Here is a 22,971-nt window from a genome sequence, read left to right as displayed (position 1 = left end):
TTATAAATAACATCTGGCGAGGAGAACCACTTTACCACAGAACACCCTGATTGGCGTTTCGAGTATGCTGAGTATTTGTTAACAAAGACAAAGACTCAATGCACTGGATTGATTGCTATCACGTGACATAAGTAGTTTGCCGATAAATAATAAAAACTTTTAAGAGGTGATTTCAGGTGAAAAGCGACATGTGTGTGGTTTTATATTGCTAGCCTACAGAGATACCTTGCTGCAGTTTAACATGGATATCCCACTCAGACACAGCATACTGACCTGGGCAGACGAGTCCTTGGTTTTAGCCCCTTAATTCCCAGCACCAGGCTAGGTAACAATAAATACTATCTTTTAACCTCTTTTGGTATGACGTGACTCCTGCTCCTCTGGTAGATGCTCTATCCACTGGACCACAGAGGCAGTCATTAAAATGATCTTACCAAAACGGCACTGAACACACAAAACAAGAAATTGTTACACATTTTCACTTTATTATTGCACAATTTAGTGTATTTGTTATTGATAAGGAGCAAGCTTATGTCACCATGGTCCAAAAGGTTGCCCAGTCCTCTAAGGTCCCGCAATTCGCTGTGCAGAGTTGTGTCCCTTGGGCACGCCAAAAACCTATGATTGTGGGTTCGAATCCCAGTTTATCCAAATTATGTTTCTAGGTTTGCCAGCGCCATGCTGTGCTTGTGGGTTTCATCAAATTGGTAAATGACTGACTGACACCTGCATTACTTCCGGATTCCGCTCACATTAAGGTGACATGCCATGATATGACTAAAATACTGTTCAAAGCAGCGTTAAACACAACTCACTCACTCACTCATGGTCTTAGTCAGCAAGCTGAAAGACTGGATCAGACAAACAACCCAACAGCTGCACAAGTATCCATCTACACTGGCCGAATACAAGGCTGCCAGTTGTCTCATCAATAGATTATTGGTTGAAGAAACTACCACTCCTTACACATCTTCCTGAGGCAAGGGAATTAACATACATTAAATGTCCAGTTTCCACCCTTGCCGAAGAGGCTGGAATTATGGAACTATATTTTGGCTGGACTAAGAAGTCTATGCATAGTCCAATCAAAATCGCAAAATGACATCAACTTAGTGTAAACAGATATTTTCCGAATCACTTCATGTTTTTGATCAAGGTGTCACGTGATATGATGCACTTTGCAAATTAAGACCCATTTTATTACAATACAGATCTTGATTATCGATCAGTTCATCTTGACTGGGCGCCGCTATTTTGCTTGAAGCAAATGCAAGTGATATCAGAGGTGGAATCTAATTGGTCAATAGGAGGGACAAAGATGGGACATAACTCATAATAGCCACTGGTGGCGCAATGATCGAGCCCAGAAATTCCAGATATATAGTTTGATTAATATCTCAAAGACTATCTTTGCTAAAGCTGATATTTTCTCTGCTTTCTGCAAACCAGATTATTCAGTTGTCATAGAAGCATATGGCAACATCTTAAAAATGACACCAGAGCATTAGAACATGTTGAAAGAGTGTGCTTGACCACATTGTGAAAACTTTCCCTAATTTCGATGTCAATACACATGTTATTGAGTATTTGACAAGTGGAAATTTCAGCAATGAAAACTATTAGCTGATACTATCAGTTGTAATGGAATTTCTTGGCAGGAAATACTTGATAACACCGAAAAAGCTGAAAACAAAATGTTCACCTCCTTGAGCAAATGTTTACAGAAACCCGATCAACATAGACATGTCAACAACTGTTCAACTCCTTCCATTAAAAAGTTTCTTTCCTACCCATAATCATCATACAGAGGACTTGAGTCCTACTAGCAGCTGAAATAACTGGGCACGACAGATGGTGAATACATGATACATTTAGGCCTTGAATTTATCACTATACTGTGGCAATCAGAACAATTATCCAACATCATACTCCACCCTTGACCATTACTGTTCAATTCCAGGGAACAAGTCCATTTACTGCTACCTGGGGGGGTCAGCAGGGGGGGTAATCTATAGACCAGACTATATCTGGGAAGAAACGCCACCTCGAGGCCGACTCCTGCAGTGACAAGTGATGTACAGTAACTAAGGTTATAACAAACTCAAACTAAAAGGGACCACTAATTTTAGTTCGCAATAACAGTAGTTCATTATAAGCATATATACAGCATATATACAACAAATGGCTGGGACTAAAATATAAGTTCGCTATATCGGTCATTTGGTTATAAGCGTGTTCGCTATAAACGTAGTTTACTGTATTAACTCAGTTGAAGCAACTTGACCACCTTAGTCATGTATTTGAAGTCACAACATCATATCAAATACTTTACAAATACTAACACCATAAAGAATATTTACATCACCAGGACCTTGCATACTGTCACACAGGCTGTGTGAGGAATAAATTAGGAAAAAACTTAAGTCCTTCTACAGTTTCGTCTCGACATATTCCTCCAACCTTCTCTGTAAGTAATAATCTGAAAAAAAATAATGTAAAGTGAAAACACATGATTCAGTACAATGACTGAAAATAGTTGAATACTTTGAATGATGAAAAGAGTGAGTGAGTGAGTGAGTGAGTTGGGTTTAACGCCGCTTTTAACAGTATTCCAGTTATATCACGGCGTGTCTGCTTAATGTGGGAGGAAAGCCCGAAGTGATGCAGGTCCCAGACGTTTACCACTTCGGTGAAACCCACGAGCACGGGTATGGTGCTGACAAACCTAAAAACATAATTGGGGAGAACCGGGATTCGAACCCACAATCATAGGTTTCTGGCGTGCCCAAGGGACGCAACTCTGCACAGCAAATCGCGGCGTCTTAGACGACTGGGCCACCCGTGCCCCTAAATGATGAAAAGAAGCATTTAAGGTCCTCCATATCATTTTCTCATTGCCATGGTCATTTTCAGGAGTAGGTGGGCAGAAGAAGGCAAAAAATACAAAAAAAAGGTACAGGAGTTCACCTTTAGTGATAAGAAACTTGACATCAAGAGTTCAAAACTGGTCATTAAGATTGAAAATTTCCAAATTTCCAAAAGCACCTGTACTCAAACTCTTGGCATCACAATTGTGATATTCAAGGTTACACCCCTACTTCAGATATCGTTTTAATAAAATGCAACTCAGAATATTTTAACGAAACAGGATTATTTTTCAAGCCGAAATTATATATGTTCAAAATAATTCAAGCAGCAAACGGATGAATATAAAAAGATTTGTTTAATTTCTCAGGAGGACTGGCATGATGCCGATGAAGATGAGCTTCATCTTTCACATACCAACTATGAGAACCAGGTAGACACAATTCAAATGTCATGCTCATCACACTGGTTAGCATTGGTCAGCATTCATTGTGTCCACCTGAACCTCACTACTAGTGTATTCGGTGACAAGGGGCAGAGTGCTCGGCACTACTCCATGACAGAATGCCAGGGATTTGTTACCTACAGTTTGGCTACTGAAACATTATTCAAACCCTCACTTTAGAATGTTACTTTTCATTTTTAAATTGAGTCCAGATCTCATTGATTTTCTTAGTTTCTCCCCCAATGTGTGAAGATGCAGGAGACATAATCATGATAACAAATAATTATCAGACAAAACAAATCACAAATTTGGGAAAGTAAGGAATCTCACCTTTCTTTAGCTAATATTACGGAGACTCCCACCACCTTGGCTAGATCCTCTGCCGTCAGGAACCCCTTCTCTTCAACCTGGAGACCGCAATAGCAACCATGACAACAGACTAGGACATCATTAGTTACAGGTTCAAGGTTCAGCTCATGATTGAATCACTTTGGTACATCAACTCATGATCATCTTGTCATCTTATAGCAGCACAAAACTTCTCTATTTTTTAATGTTTCTATAAAAATTTTGATGTTTGAATGGACTTCGCGGAAAGCACACATTTTACATGAAGACCTTGTTAATGATTGGGACATGGGAGTTTCTGATAGTTAGTGAGACATTTCAGCTTGGACAGTGTAAGACGTGTCGTGGGACACTCTCACACATAGTACAACTTACATAATAGTGCCATAACAGGGCATTATTCAGAATTATAGACATATAATGTTGCCATAACAGGGTAATATTATATTGTACAATACCTGAATGTTTGTAAGCATTGTTTGTATTTCATTGTGCAACCTGCACGTGTCAAATGTGTGATGGAACAGTAGTTTGTGCATATTGTACATAGCTTTGGGTGAATAAACGGGCTGAATTTTGATTGATTTTTTTCGTTCGATTATTTGGACATTCCTTATAATCACTCAGATTGGAATGAGTGAGTCAGTGAGTATGGTTTGACGCAGCTTTTAGCAATATTCCAGCAATATTACAGCAGGGGACACCCGAAATGGGCTTCACTCATTGTACCCATGTCGGGAATCGAACCCGGGTCTTCAGCATGATGAGCGAACGCTTTAACCACCAGGCTACCCGACCTCCCCCACTCAGATTGGAAAATTAATTGAGTGTTGCAGGTGTATTTCATGAAAACCATGATATTTAGGTGTGTGCTTGTACATTATTGGAAAATACAGGTACTGCCACATAACAAATATGCTTGGCTTCGACTGGCGATACTGAACCTTTATCCCAGATACATACTGTCACTAGTCCTCTATTGCATAGAGCTATCCTGCTGCCAAGTATACTTATAGCTGTTAAATTGACAGTTGTCAGTCTTCACTTCACTTCACTTCACAGGACGATCGATGTGTATGGCATCCCATTATATTCATAAACAGGATGAATATTACCAGACAGATGTGCTAGAATAATTTAGAGATAACTGTTGTTGTTTACCACCACACTCAGCTACATTTCAGCTCTATGACAGCGACCTGTAAGTAATAGAGTCTGGGCCAGGCCAGTGATTGATATTATGAGCAGCGATCAACGCCATTAGGGTACGATGACACACAAACAATCAAGTCACTGAAACCTTACCACCATTCCAACACTTCTTACAACAAGCTGGGGACCTACGGGGGTAGACTCCACAAGCCCATGAAACATGTCACCATATTGCGTACTAGCGGGCACAAAAACATGAATAATAAAGAAATGTAAATGTAACAAGATGGAGTAAATATGAGTTTGTAAGTCTATTTTCTGCTATCAAGCCTATCAGGTGGTATCAATAGTCTAGCCCTATTGTAGCTAGCAATTGTGCATCCGATTGAGACCACCTATCTAAATGATTGTGTTCTACCTACGTCCTACCTTGATGAGCTATAAAACAAATCTGTTGAATGTACGTCCTATCGCAATGACATATGCCAATCTGTCCTAAACTCAAGTGAGTACGATTTGCCTCGTTTTTCATGTGCTCGGACAGCACGTCCCATGTCATACTTTTGTTTTCTCCATTAAGCATGTTGCATTCTAGCTCCCTGTCCCAGCTGTCTGTTCATGCTTGACATATCTTTAAACCAGAGAGTTTGATTTGACGCCGCTTTGAACAGTACTTCAGTCCCAACACAGCATGTTTGGAGGGAAACCCAAAGTGATGAAGGTTTAATGTTCTCAAGCAATGTTATTTCTGAACAATACTCACCAAAGAACTTGTCTTTGTGATAACCTCCTCTTCATTCTGACTTTTGGACTGCAACACCATGACTCCACTGTCAAACGTCCGCAGCCTGTTGGGAAGACACGAAAAACTGGTGTAAACACTTCTCACAACATAACACTTCTCACAGTTCCCTCATATGGCTGGTCTTTCCGGCTTCAACGGCAATTTGGATATAATCGTTCCAATCAGAATTTCAAATAAGGGCATAAATAACCAGGCTAGCTCTCTGTGGTGTCTGTTCCCAGATCTTTGATACCTCCAAGGTTAATACAGATATGGAACACTTAACTTCAAAGCCTTTTCAAGGCTTTCAACTGTCATTTTCAAAGTTTTTTAGTTGCATTTTTAGCCTTAGATGGTCAATATATTTTTTTAAATCTAGCATACTATATTAGTTGCAAGACGTAACATGCAGTATGAACATCACACATTTTCCAACAAGATTTATTTTCACAACCAACAAATTAATTAAATTAAGCCTGTCATGATAATCCTGAGCGCCAGCAGGGTAACAAGTACCATCTTTTAACGTTATTTGGTAAGACGTGGCTGGGGACCGAACCCCGAAACCTTCTGCTCTCCAGGAAGATCTGCTATCCACTAGACCACAGAGAGGTCAAGGAGGTGGTGGTCAAGGGCAGGAAGAGAAGAGTGAACTGTTCCAGAACTTCCAGTTCACCAGAGTCTAGCTCCCCTGTGAGGACCTACCTGATAGGCAGCTTCAGCAGCTCCATCAGTTCACATGCATGCAGTAGGTCCTCCGGAGACAGCAGCTGAAACACAAACAACACCTTCACTGAAACACACACAACACCTTCACTGAAACACACACAACACCTACACTGGAACACACACAACACCTACACTGGAACACACACAACACCTACACACAACACCTACAGTAGAAAACACACAACACCTTCACTGGAACACACACAACACCTTCACTGAAACACACAACATCTACACTGAAACACACACAACACCTTCACTGAAACACACACAACACCTACACACAACACCTACAGTAGAACACACACAACACCTTCACTGGAACACACACAACACCTTCACTGAAACACACAACACCTACACTGAAACACACACAACACCTTCACTGAAACACACACAACACCTTCACAACACCTACACTGAAACACACACAACACCTTACTGAAACACACACAACACCTACAGTAGAAAACACACAACACCTTCACTGAAACACACACAACACCTTCACTGAAACACACAACACCTAAACTGAAACACACACAACACCTACACTGGAACAAACACAACACCTTCACTGGAACACACACAACACCTTCACTGAAACACACAACACCTACACTGAAACACACACAACACCTTCACTGAAACACACACAACACCTACAGTAGAACACACACAACACCTTCACTGGAACTCACACAACACCTTCACTGAAACACACAACACCTTCACTGAATCACACACAACACCTTACTGAAACACACACAACACCTTCACTGGAACACACACAACACCTTCACTGAAACACACACAACACCTTCACTGGAACACACACAACACCTTCACTGAAACACACAACACCTACACTGAAACACACACAACACCCTCACTGAAACACACACAACACCTTCACTGGAACACACACAACACCTTCACTGAAACACACAACACCTTCACTGAAACACACAACACCTACACTGAAACACACACAACACCTACACTGGAACAAACACAACACCTTCACTGGAACACACACAACACCTTCACTGAAACACACAACACCTTCACTGGAACACACACAACACCTACAGTAGAACACACACAACACCTTCACTGAAACACACACAACACCTACAGTAGAACACACACAACACCTTCACTGAAACACACACAACACCTTCACTGGAACACACACAACACACACACACACAACACCTTCACTGAAACACACACAACACCTACGGTGGAACACACACAACACCTACACACAATACCTTCACTGAAACACACACAACACCTACAGAAGAACACACACAACACCTTCACTGAAACACACACAACACCTACACTGGAACACACACACACACAACACCTTCACTGAAACACACACAACACCTTCACTGGAACACACACAACACACACACACAACACCTTCACTGGAACACACACAACACACACACACACCATATACACACAACACACACACTGAAACACACACAACACCTTCACTTAAACACACAACACCTTCACCCGTAATCCCCTTGGGCAACAAGCAACAAAGTGCTCGGGGCCTTCAAATCAGCATCTAGATAAGAACAACACTAAGCCAAGGTACAGTGGGACCAGCTGATGCCCATTTTAGTTGGTTCTGATGACAAGCATGAGGCACTGGGGACCTAATCTGTCCTCATCCCCACATGGAGACAAGCATGAGGAACTTGGGACCTATTCTGCCCTCAACCCTACAGGGAGACAAGCATGAGGTACTGGGGACCTATTCTGTCCTCTACCCCACAGGGAGACAAGCATGAGGTACTGGGGACCTATTCTGCCCTCAACCCTACAGGGAGACAAGCATGAGGTACTGGGGACCTATTCTGTCCTCTACCCCACAGGGAGACAAGCATGAGGTACTGGAAACCTATTCTGTCCTCTATCCTACAGGGAGATAAGCATGGGGTACTGGGGACCTATTCTGTCCTCTACCCTACAGGGAGACAAGCATGAGGTACTGGGGACCTATTCTGCCCTCAACCCTACAGGGAGACAAGCATGAGGTACTGGAAACCTATTCTGTCCTCTACCCTACAGGGAGATAAGCATGGGGTACTGGGGACCTATTCTGTCCTCTACCCTACAGGGAGACAAGCATGAGGTACTGGAAACCTATTCTGTCCTCTACCCTACAGGGAGATAAGCATGGGGTACTGGGGACCTATTCTGCCCTCTACCTTACAGGGAGACAAGCATGAGGTACTGGGGACCTTTTCTCTCCTCTACCATACAGGGAGACAAGCATGAGGCACTGGGGACCTATTCTCTCCTCCACCATACAGGGAGACAAGCATGAGTCACTGGGGACCTATTCTGCCCTCTACCTTACAGGGAGACAAGCATGGGGTACTGGGGACCTTTTCTGTCCTCTACCCTACAGGGAGACAAGCATGAGGTACTGGGGACCTATTCTCTCCTCTACCATACAGGGAGACAAGCATGAGGTACTAGGGACCTATTCTGCCCTCTACCCTACTGGGAGACAAGCATGGGGTACTGGGGACCTTTTCTGCCCTCAACCCTACAGGGAGATAAGCATGAGGCACTGGGGACCTATTCTGCCCTCTACCCTACTGGGAGACAAGCATGAGGCACTGGGGACCTATTCTCTCCTCTACCATACAGGGAGACAAGCATGAGGCACTGGGGACCTATTCTCTCCTCTACCATACAGGGAGACAAGCATGAGGTACTAGGGACCTATTCTGTCCTCTACCCTACAGGGAGACAAGCATGAGGTACTGGAAACCTATTCTGCCCTCTACCCTACAGGGAGACAAGCATGAGGCACTGGGGACCTATTCTCTCCTCCACCATACAGGGAGACAAGCATGAGTCACTGGGGACCTATTCTGCCCTCAACCCTACAGAGAGACAAGCATGGGGTACTGGGGACCTTTTCTGCCCTCAACCCTACAGGGAGATAAGCATGGGGTACTGTGGACCATATCTGCCCTTTAACCCACAGAAAGACAAGCATGAGGTACTGGGGACTTGTTTTGCCCTGAATCCTGAACCCACCTCCATTCCTCGGGCTCTGTTCACGCGACAGTACACATCAGTCAGGGTCATCATTCCGCCAGCCTCCTGCAAACAGCCATTCAAAAATAGAACAATGATGATCATCCATCACCAGGACTCTTTGCATAAAATCTCATCAGATTCTCAGTTCTATTCTAAATGATAATAAAAGTGTCACGATGCACATTCATGATTTACAAATATAATGCATTTTCAAAAGAGATTAAATGAATCACTAGTCACTGGTACTTTCATTAACTGCAATGCAGTTGCTTACATCATTTTCAACTTTTCATTCATGATCTAGAGGCAAAAGAGACATTATTCATGTTCAAAATGAAATTTCTTGCAGGAGATGGATGGAGCTCTCCATTCATTAGGGCCTGCTTATTGCTTGATGCTAGATATTCAACTGTTTTCAACAATTCTGTAGTCTCTACAGATGAAAAATGAATAACAGGCTAAAAGATGTAAACAAAGAAATCAAAAAGCATAAGGTCTCTCTAGTTATTAAGACATCCAATGATAACAAGTTCACAATCAGACATCTGTCAGAGCCCATTAAGGGAGACAACTGCACTAATATACATCAAGTGACGTCATCCTCTTGTACTCCAGTCGTGTTAAATCAGTTGGGTTAAATAGGGATGTTATAATATCTTGGGGATTTTATATAATATCTCTGTGATTTTATTAATACAACTTCCGTTTATATTGTAACATATGAATGTTTCTCGCTACAAGTGTAATTTGTATTTGAACACAATATAATGAAATGTAAAATCAAATGACAAATCTTTTCTTTCTATTCCTGCGGATCAAACATGCAACCTTTGTATCTGCAGCCCAGTGAGTGTATCACTCGGATGCAGATGTGCTGATTAATTACAATGCTTTTAAAAATGTCTCTTTCAAGTACCCTTATGCCAACAACAGATATTTCACTCACGTTTCCAAAGGTTCATGGAAAGTATATTTGAAACATAAAAATGTTGATGAATGTTGTTTTTAAATTTCTTTTTTCGGTTTATTAGTAAGATAAAACACTTACCTTGGGTTTTTATGAGATTTACAACCCTCATCCTAGGGATAAGACCTCAGGACTCATGCCCCTTGATTTTATCTCTTGGATTCGGGTCTTAAATCTCATAAAAACCCTCTGATGTGTTTTATCTCTCACATGGACACTCAAGTTTATACAGTGAACCACAGCTACAACACGGGATGAATGACATTTCTACCTTGTGTTCAAATGATCATATCAGGTTTCATTGTGTTTCAGTTCTTTCCACTAAAATCTGTTCCAGTAACACCATTAACTCCATCCCCACATCACACAGAATGACAACTATTAAAGTGTAAACCAGAGCAAGTCAGTGGGATGCTAGGTTACCTCCACGGGTTTCTCCAGTACCGAGACTAGTTGTTTAGCCAGCTCCACGTAGTACTTGTCCCCCGTCCCATGTGTTTCCCTCGTCACTGGGTTGGGGATGCCCATGCTTAGCAGGTAGGACTTGAACTTCACCGTCTGAAATACGCAATAATGTTGAAAATTCAATATTCCCTTCCTGACCTGTTATCTTGATTTACAACATGGGGCCCCCAATAATTAATGTTAATTCTCCTTGCAGACAATATGAGGGTCCTGTAAAGTAATGAAATGGTGTTCTGTACTGTAATTCTAGATAATTACTTTAGAGCCTTAAATCAGTGATCATGTGGACAGCGGTCGTGATTGATGAATGAAATAACAGACACCCATAACTGCTCTTGATCGATGTAGGGACAATGAATATTATTGTGAGTCCCTCAAGACTCAGTATATATTTTTTCTGCGTCCATTCAAGGGTCATAACCGGGTAAAATCTGTGACTGGAACTCATGGCAAATCCTGGCATCACAAAGGGATGTTACTATGTAAGTGCATTAAGCTGATTCAAAGATAGGCCTACACTGAAATCACATCATGGTTATTCCTTTCAGAAAATGCAAAAGCTTAAATATGTGTTTCCTCCAATTAAAGAAGTCCTCAAAATAATAGAACTTACTTCATCTTCAGTTATGTTCCCTTGTTTGTCCTTGATCTTTGTGGCTATTGTTCTTGACAAGTTCACCATCTCTTTTGCCTGGAAAAATATAGCATCCATGTAAAGGGGGATAGCACATCAATGTAAAAGCATGTTTATAAACACTATTTACATACTGCCTTCAAACATGACAGCATTGATATTTTAGACTGTTTTGAAACTACAAGGTTCATGGATTATTTTTTCTAAACACATGGTTGGTTGTCGAAATGAAATACAGTAAACTACGTTTATAACGAACGCATTTATAACGAACTGACCGATATAACGAACTTATTTTTAGTTCCGACCATTTGTTGTATATAAGCTGTATATATGCTCATAACAAACTAAAAATATTACAAACTGAAATTAGTGGTCCCTTTGAATTTGTGATAACCCAAGTTTACTGTAAATATAAAACTGCAAAAAATATATATATTTTTTTACAGTAGAATCGGTAGGGTGTATCTTCCCGAGGGAAGGGAGTTAACCAACTGTAAAAGTCCAGTTTCTACCCTTGCTGAACTAGGCTGGAATTTCTGGGCTCAATCGTAGCGCGACCAGTCATGTCCCTTCTATGTCCCTCCTATTGACCAATCAGATATTCCACCTCCCACATAACTTGCATTTGTTTAAAATAAAATGGTATCAGCCAAGAGGATCTGACTGATTATAAAGATTTATGTTGTAAATAAAAACTATCTTTCGTGAAGTGCATCAAATCAGGTGAGCACCTTGATGACAAACATGAAAAAAAAAAGGAAAATATCCGTTGATGCTAAGTTGACTGTACACATACTTTGCAAATCCTGCAATCGACCGAAATCTGCATAGCAGTTTACAAACCATCTTCCCGAAGCAAGAGAGTTAACTGCCGAACTAGGCTGGAATTCCTGGGCTCAATCGTAGCGCCACCAGTGGCTATTGGTTATGTCCCTTCTATGCCTCGCCTATTGACCAATCAGATTCCACCTCTCGTATCACTTGCATTTGCTTCAAACAAAACCACGGCGCCCAGTCAAGATGATCTGATCAATAATCAAGATCTATATTGTGATAAAACTAGTCTTACATCGCGAAGTGCATCAAATCATGTGAGCACCTTGATTAAAAACATGAGAGATTTAGAAAATGTCTGTTGACAACAAGTTTGCGGTACACATGTTTTGCAAATCCTGCAGTTGACCAAAATTTGCATGACACTTTACGAACCAGATTTTGATTTCGGTGCGCGATTTTGATTGGACTATGCATAGACTCATTAGTCCAGCCAAAATGTAACTCCAAAATACCAGCCAAGTCCAAGGGTGGAAACTGGACTTTTATAGTCAGATAACTCACTTGCCCCGGGAAGATGTTTACAAACCGGATGTTGATTTCGTTACGTGATATTGATTGCACTGTATGGACTCATTAGTCCAGCCAACATATAACTCCCTAATCCAGCCTAGTTCCCTTGACTTGGGAAGATGGGTAAGGTGTAAGACACTGCCCTTCAATGGTGACTTACATTGACTTACTCGTAGTGCACACATTGACAGTACATTATGAATAAGTTATGAAACACCACTTCGATCCAGCGAACACAAGAATGAGGAACTGACCCAGGCAAAGAGAATGTCCCACCCATCACAACCAAATCCCTGACATTACCAAACCACACCTTAAATGATGACTCACTGAGCTATGACGATGTCTTCACGGTATTTTGAGTCTAGTCTGTGACAAAATAACATGAGAACATGGTGAATACAAACCTTCTCAATGAGTTTACTGAGATCCTCAAATGCCACTGAAATGTTCTTGTTTGTTTCATGGTGTTTCTTCTGTATGGATCTCTCTATTCCAACGATGCCAGGACGATGACGAGGCAGCTGAAACAACATGGCAGTCATTGTAGAACCTGTGTTTGTGTTTGCTTGTGCTTGCTTGTGCTTGCTTGTGCTTGCTTGTGCTTGCTTGTGCGTGCTTGTGCGTGGATGTGCGTGCACATATGTGTGTGATTGATTTTGTGAACAACATTCCATGAGCAAGCGAGCGAGCGAGTGGGTGGGTGGGTTTGGGTGAGTGAGTGAGTGAGTGGGTGGGTGGGTGGGTTTGGGTGGGTGAGTAAGGGAGTGAGTGAGTGAGTGAGTGAGTGAGTGAGTTGGGTTTAACACTTTTAACAGTATTTCAGTTATATCACGACCTGTCAGCTTAATGTGGGAGGAAAGCCTGAAGAGATGCAGGTCTCAGACGACCACCACGGTGAAACCCACAAGCACGTGTATGGTGCTGACAAACCTAGAAACATAATCGGGGCGAACCGGGATTCGAACCAACAATCATAGGTTTCTGGCATGCCCAAGGGACGCACCTCTGCACAGCGGCACCTTAGATGACTGGGTCACCTGTGCCCCCCCATATGGGTGTAGAAACTCATAACAATGCTGTCAAACAGTTGTAACATGGTGAGTGAGTGAGTGAGTTTGATTTTACGCCGCTTTTAGCAATATTCCAGCAATATCACGGCGAGGGACACCAGAAATGGGCTTCACACATTGTACCCATGTCAGGTATCGAACCCGGGTCTTCAGCGTGACGAGCGAACCCTTGAACCACTAGGCTACCCGACCGCCCTGTTGTAACATGGTAGTCAGGAACATCAACAGAAATGTGGCAAACTACGACAATCAAACATAGGGCCATAACCAATGTCTTTGTTTCGAAATCCATCCAATGGAAACCAGAATCAAATGTTTGTGTGTTGTTTAACGTTACACACACAAATATTCAAGCTATAAGATTATAGTCTGTAAATAATTGAGTATGGATCAGACAATCCAGTGATTGACATCATGAGCATCGATCTACACATCGAGAGGACAGGTGAGGTGAAATGGGGTTTAACGTCGCGTCCAAGATCAAGAGGACAGACATGCTTACTAGGTTGATGCATGTCATCATATCCCAATTGCATAGGTCGATGCACAGGATTTACAGTCACTGGATTTTCTGGTTCAGACTTGATTATTTACAGATGTTCTTTATAAAGCTGGACAGTGTTAAACAACAAACAAACAAAGCTATATTTAGTGTACAGCGTCTTGTAGCTTACTTATACCAGTACAACTATAATCTCACCGATGGAAGGGCTACATTTAGTGTACAGCGTCTTGTAGCTTACTTATACCAGTACAACTATAATCTCACCGATGGAAGGGCTATATTTAGTGTACAGCGTCTTGTAGCTTACTTATACCAGTACAACTATAATCTCAACGATGGAAGGGCTATATTTAGTGTACAGCGTCTTGTAGCTTACTTATACCAATACAACTATAATCTCACCGATGGAAGGGCTATATTTAGTGTACAGCGTCTTGTAGCTTACTTAACCAGTACAACTATAATCTCAGCGATGGAAGGGCTATATATAGTGTACAGCGTCTTGTAGCTTACTTATACCAGTACAACTATAATCTCACCGATGGAAGGGCTACATTTAGTGTACAGCGTCTTGTAGCTTACTTATACCAGTACAACTATAATCTCACCGATGGAAGGGCTATATTTAGTGTACAGCGTCTTGTAGCTTACTTATACCAATACGACTATAATCTCACCGATGGAAGGGCTACATTTAGTGTACAGCGTTTTGTAGCTTACTTATACCAGTACAACTATAATCTCACCGATGGAAGGGCTACATTTAGTGTACAGCGTCTTGTAGCTTACTTATACCAGTACAACTATAATCTCACCGATGGAAGGGCTACATTTAGTGTACAGCGTCTTGTAGCTTACTTATACCAGTACAACTATAATCTCATCGATGGAAGGGCTACATTTAGTGTACAGCGTCTTGTAGCTTACTTATACCAGTACAACTATAATCTCACCGATGGAAGGGCTACATTTAGTGTACAGTGTCTTGTAGCTTACTTATACCAGTACAACTATAATCTCACCGATGGAAGGGCTATATTTAGTGTACAGCGTCTTGTAGCCTACTTATACCAGTACAACTATAATCTCACCGATGGAAGGGCTATATTTATTGTACAGCGTCTTGTAGCTTACTTATACCAGTACAACTATAATCTCACCGATGGAAGGGCTATATTTAGTGTACAGTGTCTTGTAGCTTACTTATACCAGTACAACTATAATCTCACCGATGGAAGGGCTACATTTAGTGTACAGCGTCTTGTAGCTTACTTATACCAGTACAACTATAATCTCACCGATGGAAGGGCTGCTGCTGCTGGTTGAACCTTCTGTTCCCATCTCTTCTGTTCTAACTCAACTTGGAAACGTCGGAAGAACTAGAAAAATAATCCACAAATATATATTAAGTATCTCAGTCCATACAGGGTTCACACACTATTAGCCTGCCAACTTTCCATGACCTTCCCAGACTTACCAGGGCATCATGTCAAGCAGTTAAAGTTAAGTTTGTGAAGATCACATATGATATTATTCAAATGAAGTGCAACCATTACATATATTTTTCTGAAATTCCAAGTCTACAGTCTTGGTGTTGTCGTTTGCTGATTAGGCCACACATTTTTCACATGCCTGCCGCCCATACTGAAAATCAGGTTCCAGGTAAACATGGTAAATGCCACCACTGATATAGCATTAGGATAAACAACAATGTGTCTCGTGCAACATGGTGCAAGGCAGAGATACTTGGTTCTCCATTGACGAACCTGTGCAAGTTATGTATTCTACATCCATAATGTGATACAGTAATATTTGTGAAGTGTACAGACAGTGGTTTATCTAGGCCTGGTTTGAGACCGATATTTGGTCCCAAATCTGCAGCAAATGTCAGCAAAAATTCCCAAACAGTAATTAAACATTTCCCCAATTCATGCTGTTATAGTTATAACCAATGTCACTGACAACAGGACAACATAGAGGAAGATCCTTTAATGCCTAATTTCACATTATTGCATCGAATGCCAATGTCAAACTTCATAAAATACCTCTGAATTTACGAAAATAATAACTTTACAAACATTCATTATTTTGAACAAAATAATTACTTTTTAGAGGTTTACTTTTTACAGTTAGATTAGAATCGTATATAAACCCGTTGAAATTCGGGTTAGAATAGGTCTTCAGTGACTCATGTTTGCCGTTTGAGGCACCATCCTTGTCGTAAGAGGCAGCTAACGGGATCGGGTGGTCAGGCTTGCTGACGTATCCCAATTGTGTGGATCAATGCTCATGATATCAATCACTAGATTGTGTGTTCAAGACTCGATTATTTACAGATCGCCGTCATATAGCTGGAATGTTTCTGAGTGCGGCATTAAACTACAAACACCGCCTTCATATAGCTAGAATATTGCTGAGTACAGCGTTAAACAACAAACGCCGCCGTCATATGGCTGGAATATTGCTGAGTGCGGCATTAAACAAGAAACAAAGCCTGACAGACAGACTGCAGGTGGACACTGACCTCCTTCTGGCCAGCCTCCCTGAAGGACAACCTGATGAAGCTGTGGGGACTGTGGGAGGTGGGTCCTGAAGGCTTGTTGGGCGGGGTCTGGCTCAGATGGACAATGATCTTCGCACTGAAACAGTTAGGGACACTCATGGATACACACATGGACATCAGGGGAAATATTATTGGATGCATTCATGAGCAGGGAAAACAACTTTCTCAGCACTTGTTCCAATATGTTACCACACAAACAGACAAACTGTCAACAGGTTAGCCCAATAAAATCAAGTCCAGTTCAGGATCAGTCAAGTGTCATAAAGCAAGATATTAACAGATTGATAACAGCAATTGTTACATAAATTCATCCATACCACAATAAATGATAATGTGTCATTGTGTAAGTACACATTATTTATGATACAAACCCATCTTCCCAAGTCAAGGAAGTTAACTGATTCTCAAGAGTCCAGTTTCCACCCTTGCCGAACAAGGCTGGAATCATGGAGTTATACTTTAGCTGGACTAACCAGTCTGTGCATAGTTCAATCAAAATCACGTAACGAATTCAACATGTCATGCAGATTTCAGTCGACTGTTGGATTAGCAAAGCATGTGTACCCATGTACCGTCAGTTTAGCACAAACAGATATTTTCAAAAAAGAATTTATGTTTTTAATCAAGGTGCTCACGAGATTTGATGCACTTGGCGAAGTAAGACCCATTTTATTACAATATGGATCATGATTATCGATCAGATCGTCTTTACTGAGTGAAACCATTTTGTTTGAAGCAAATGCATGTGATGTGTGTGGTGGAATCTGATTGGTGAATTGGAGGGACACAGAATGGATAGCTTGTAATAGTCACTGTCGCGCTACGATCGAACCCAGCAATTCCAGCCTAGTTCGACAAGAGTGGAAACTGGACTTTTACAGTCAGTTAAGGGAAGACGATACAATCCTTTTGATAGCATTAAGAACCAAAACTGGTTATTAACGATAACTGTGAACGTACCTTTTAGCAAAGCCTGATGCCTGCTCCTCCAGATACACCACTAGAGCCAGAGGCAATACAACCACACAGTTCTACAACAGAATCAATGAGTCATATATCTACCTTAGGCCTACATCTGACACCTTTGATGGTACATTAAGCCTTGCATGCCTATTAGATTAATTCATCAAACCAGACTGAATCAATATAAGTGACAAACCTACTGTGTTTAGATTCGATAACTAAGCTACCGTATTCGACGTTATAAGCCCCCCGCTATAATAAGCGCCCACCACAACATTTGCTAAGATATTGACTACTGAACAATCCCAATTACCACCCCTTCCGATTGATCAATGTACACAAGACTTATTTATTTGCGTATAATACGCACTCGTGTGTAATATGCACCTTTAATTATGGGCATTTAATTCTGGAAAAATATATCTGTCGTACATAAACATTTCAGGCTGTCAGCAGAAACCACGAAATTTATCTTTCAACTCTGTTTTTTTTCACCAACATAACATTCTAATAAGAGCCCCCTATTTCTAATTTTGAGAGCGCCCTGGGCGCTTATTGTGTCGAATACGGTATTTTAGGCTGTCGAGAGATAGATGTTTTCATACATGAAACTTTTGTGTGAAAAGGCATGTTGATTTTGAGGTGTCAGATAGAATTAGATACATCATTTAGACCAAACAGAATCAAACATTCTTCATTGTTATTGTAAAATTCTTATCCCTATCATTTTCCCTGAAAACTATTTAATTAAATTAAATTACATGAAGAATTTGTAACACGCATTTTCCAATTAACAACTGCTCAAATGCACTTAGACCATGATGATCCAATCAAAGGCATTCTTGAAGAGACAGGTTTTGAGGGACTTTTTAAAGTTTGTCAGTTTTTCTGTTTTTCAGATTTCTTGTGGTAGATTGTTCCATAGCACTGGGCCAGCATGTTGAAATGATCTATCGCCATATATTTGGGTACATGACTTTGGCACAACTTAATTGTCATTTAAACTGACAATAGGGCAAAACTTGTTTATGTGACCAAATGGCACTACCTTTGGCAAGTTGAGTGAATTGACTTATAATACAGTGATGTGAAATAACCTGAACTTCGATAGCCAGCAGGATACGTTTATATCAGCAAACTGATATGGGACTACTGCAATTTGCCTCCCTGCATTTAGGGTGCTTATAACACAACAAGCTTGCGGGTCCTTAACAAACAGAGCTCCAGATAAGCTGCGTATCTGCGTAAAATACGCATCAGAAATGCAGAAATATGCAGTAAAATAAAATCCAAGCGTATCAAATGCGCAACGAACATTACAGATACACTACAAAAATAAAACTTGTGCGTATCATCAAAATATTGTGAAGTAGCCCTGCGTATTTCGATTAGCAAATCAGCAACATATTTTGAAATTATAAACGGGCATTCCGTCAACCTTGCCAAACTCCACGATGACAGTTACATCATGATCATTTGCCATCACACTTTCTTGTGGAAGTATCGTGGTATTTTTGAGTCCTATAAAGCTCTCGAACCCACACGACACCAGTTTGCAGGGACTAGATGAATAGTGTTTTTAAATATTTAACTTAAATACCCACATGTGTAAAAACTAGTGGGTAACAGAAATTTGAATACCCAGATAGAATTACTGATACCCAATGATTTTAAAATGCATGGGTAAAATACCCACAACACCAAAAGCTTATCTGGAGCTCTGACAAATACATAGTGCTTACCTCATTACCTACCTATATTTAAAAAATGTTTTTCCACAATTTGCCTGCCAGGGCATTTAATTATCTAACATAAATACTGACTACTCACCCTATTCCTGTGGTCCCTCCACAGAAGTCTATGGGTTGTCAGCGAGAGCACACCATATTCAAAAGATGTCTGAAACGTGAAATGATACGCTGTACCTCAGATATCCATGAGTGAGAGTGGGGTGGGAAAACTCTGGGTCTACCTACTTCTCCAGCAGAGTTGCGTCCCTTGGGCATGCCAAAAAACTATGATTGTAGGTTTGAATCCCAGTTCACCCTAGTATGTTTCTGGATTTGTCAGCACCATATCCATCCTTGTCGGTTTCATCAAACTGGTGAGCGTCTCAGTAATAGAAACTACATTCAACTGTTTTTGTCTACTTGTCCTTATAATGATAACATATCGCAAAACCCTTAAAAATGGCAAATTTCTTCTAGTCCTTAGGATACCTTAACTATTGAGCAGTTTGGCAAGGACTATAGGACTAGTGCCAATTTCTAACGCTGCGTCTAAGACCCAGATCACTTTAGGTTTTCCTCACATATCAAGCCCTTTGCAGTGATATAGGTGAGGTGAAATTGGGTTATCCTCGCGTCCAAGATTATTGCACTTATATAGCGACTTGCATGCACGTGTGTGTGTGGCTGCTTGTACTAGTCCGGACTGATGCCGATTTATAGTGCTAGCACACTGAGATACCATGTCACAGTTTCACATGAATACCTCACTCAGACACAGTTTACTGACTCCAAACCGACCAGTCCTTGTTTTAGCCCCTTAATGCTGAGCGCAAGACAACAAGTTTTAACGTATTTTAGTATGATGCGGCCGGGGATCGGACCCCGGACCTTCTGCCCCCCGGCGGATGCTCTACCTCTAGACCATGTGCACGGAGGTGGTCTATGCCGTGATATAACTGGAATACTGTTCACAGTGGCCCTAAACCCCACTCACTCACTACAACTATATCATGGCCGACAAGACACACCAGCACAGAATGAACAAAGTTCCATGCCGTCGGGGCACGAAGTCACACAATCAACCAGGCCTGACCACCCAATCCACTGAACCAGCACAGATTGCTGTTGACATATTCTAACCAGGATTCCGAAAGGGGATGCTTTCAGAAATGTTGTCTCTGTAACTGTATACTACACGAAAGAAGTTAAAGAACACCAGATTCTTTCATATTCTTTTCACACCATGACCGATGAACTATAGTAATATGAAAGAAACGTGTGTTCCTTAACTTATTTTGAGTTGTATATTTAACGTTACTGAGTTAACTCTTAAAATGTTTTGTTGCTGATATAGACAGAACATGGGTAGTTGGATCACAATGTTAATGAAAAGGAAAGAATATGTTCATCCTGTTACCATGGTTACAGAGATTTTGAGGCTGAATTCCATTTTAAAATATTAAATATTTAAATATTAAAATGTCCTCTTTATGCAAAAGTTGAGAAAAATGTATATTTAGCCATACAACTGAATAACCCATCATTTTTTCAACATGTCCAGCTTTTAAGTGTCAAAATTGTTAAAGAGCTTTGTAACCATGATATCTTTTCAGAGCATCTAATAAAATATAAGACAAGAATTATTGAAAATTCAATTAAAGTACTTTCTCCTTTTGAATATTGTACCTAAACAACTAACATGCCTGAATGCACAATTTCACTTTAATGTATACCACCGAATAGCTGTAAAGCTAAACGCGAATAAAGAATTGAGAATTGAATTGAAACATTATTTCCCTCTATAACCATGATAACATGTATACTCCCTAAGAGGCGACTAAAGGGATCGGGTGGTCCAACTCGCCGACTTGGTTGATGCATTTCAACATATCCCAACTGCGTGGATCAATGCTCATGATGTCAACCACTGGATTGTCTGGTCCAGACTTGATTATTTACAGACTGCCATCATATAGCTGGAATATTGCTGAGTGCGGCATTAAACAAGCAAACAAACAAACAAAACAAAACGTAATAGAAAACATAACAATACTTCATAAATAACATTTTTATTCAACATAAATCCACTTACCCCATGTTTTCAGAAAACGTACATCAGGTTTTCATACAAAAAATACATGTACAACGAGTTACGTTAGAAATTGTTTCATCAGCCAGCAATCCTAAATCTATGTCGGACCTGCATTTAGTCAATGACCACATCACCGAGAAAGAAAATACATGTTGCACATGTCGCACATCCATCCAGGCGGTCATTTCAAGTATTGATTTTACAAAACAAATTTTGCAGTTCATATTTCCAGCAAACGCTCGAACATATATTGTTCAGAAAACAACAAAAATAACTGAACCAGTGTTTAAAACACATCTGTGACGTCATTCTATTGTTTTAACGCTCCATTATTTTTCAGGAAAGGAGAGTTGTTTGTCAACTACACATTATCTTGAACCAACATGTGAATTAATTTGTACTTGGAATGGATGGAACTAGTTTTTACATTGATTGACAATAAAAAATAATTTCATTTTTTTCCGAAAACATGTGTCGCCAGCAGGGTTTGAACCCACATCGTTAGATATGAGAACATGTAATTGTCAACCTCAGCATGGTGTGAAATGAACTATGAAATATTTCATAATTTTGCATAATGCTTAAAAGCTCGAAATAATATGGATATATTTTGTGTTAGAACAGGTTACCTACAACAATGTTCATATTTATAGCAATCAGATAAACGAGAAAAAACAAACCAGGTTATATATATATCCTTGTTCAGGGCTCTATATTTCCTATTATTCCCGTCAGCATGTAATTTATTTTTGTATTTTTTATTTTCCCCCATTTATTCATCTCAGCAGGTACATCATTTATATATATATATCATGTCAATACAATTGTGGTACATGGTTTTCAAAAAATGTACATCTTTCCATACAATAAATTCTTGCCTGTAAAGTCCACGTACTGTATCATTGTTCAGTTTTTAAACAAAGTGTGGAAGGAAGACCAAAAACTCAAAAAAGTTTGCATAGTTATAATTTGTGAATGACATTACCTTTGTAGCATTGTAATAACCTTTTATCTCTTGCTGTATGTGTTCAAAATGTGGCCTTAATCCTTTCCTACATTGTCTGCATATTACTTGTTTTGTTTTTAAAAGTACAATATTCAATGGGTTGTTGTGGTTGCCTTGAAATCCAAAAAAACATTTTCTCTGTTTAAATCAATGGTTCCTTCCACAACAGATTTTAACCAGATATACAGTCTCTCCCAAATCGTTCTTTCATGTTCACAA

General features: G+C 40.4%; 1 protein-coding gene across 1 annotated transcript in view; it reads right to left on the bottom strand.

Annotated features, from left to right (window-relative positions):
• Nucleotides 1-2,107: 2,107 nt before the first annotated feature.
• The window catches only part of LOC124111249 (vacuolar protein-sorting-associated protein 36-like), a 32,740-nt gene continuing 11,876 nt past the window's right edge, over nt 2,108-22,971 (bottom strand). Inside the window, exons 2-13 of the mRNA XM_046470899.2 lie at nt 19,755-19,823; nt 17,922-17,992; nt 16,923-17,037; nt 15,697-15,777; nt 13,228-13,344; nt 11,450-11,527; nt 10,795-10,929; nt 9,402-9,467; nt 6,300-6,364; nt 5,574-5,658; nt 3,641-3,717; nt 2,108-2,479 (exon numbers count right to left, since the gene is read on the bottom strand). Of these exons, the coding sequence (XP_046326855.2) occupies nt 2,383-2,479; nt 3,641-3,717; nt 5,574-5,658; nt 6,300-6,364; nt 9,402-9,467; nt 10,795-10,929; nt 11,450-11,527; nt 13,228-13,344; nt 15,697-15,777; nt 16,923-17,037; nt 17,922-17,992; nt 19,755-19,823 (1,056 nt within the window). The 3' untranslated portion in view covers nt 2,108-2,382. The remainder of the gene's footprint in view (nt 2,480-3,640; nt 3,718-5,573; nt 5,659-6,299; nt 6,365-9,401; nt 9,468-10,794; nt 10,930-11,449; nt 11,528-13,227; nt 13,345-15,696; nt 15,778-16,922; nt 17,038-17,921; nt 17,993-19,754; nt 19,824-22,971) is intronic.

Source organism: Haliotis rufescens, unplaced genomic scaffold, assembly GCF_023055435.1.
Source record: "Haliotis rufescens isolate VD_foot unplaced genomic scaffold, xgHalRufe1.0.p SCAF_7, whole genome shotgun sequence".
Lineage (NCBI taxonomy): Eukaryota > Metazoa > Mollusca > Gastropoda > Lepetellida > Haliotidae > Haliotis > Haliotis rufescens.
This window is presented reverse-complemented; position numbering and strand designations above follow the sequence as displayed.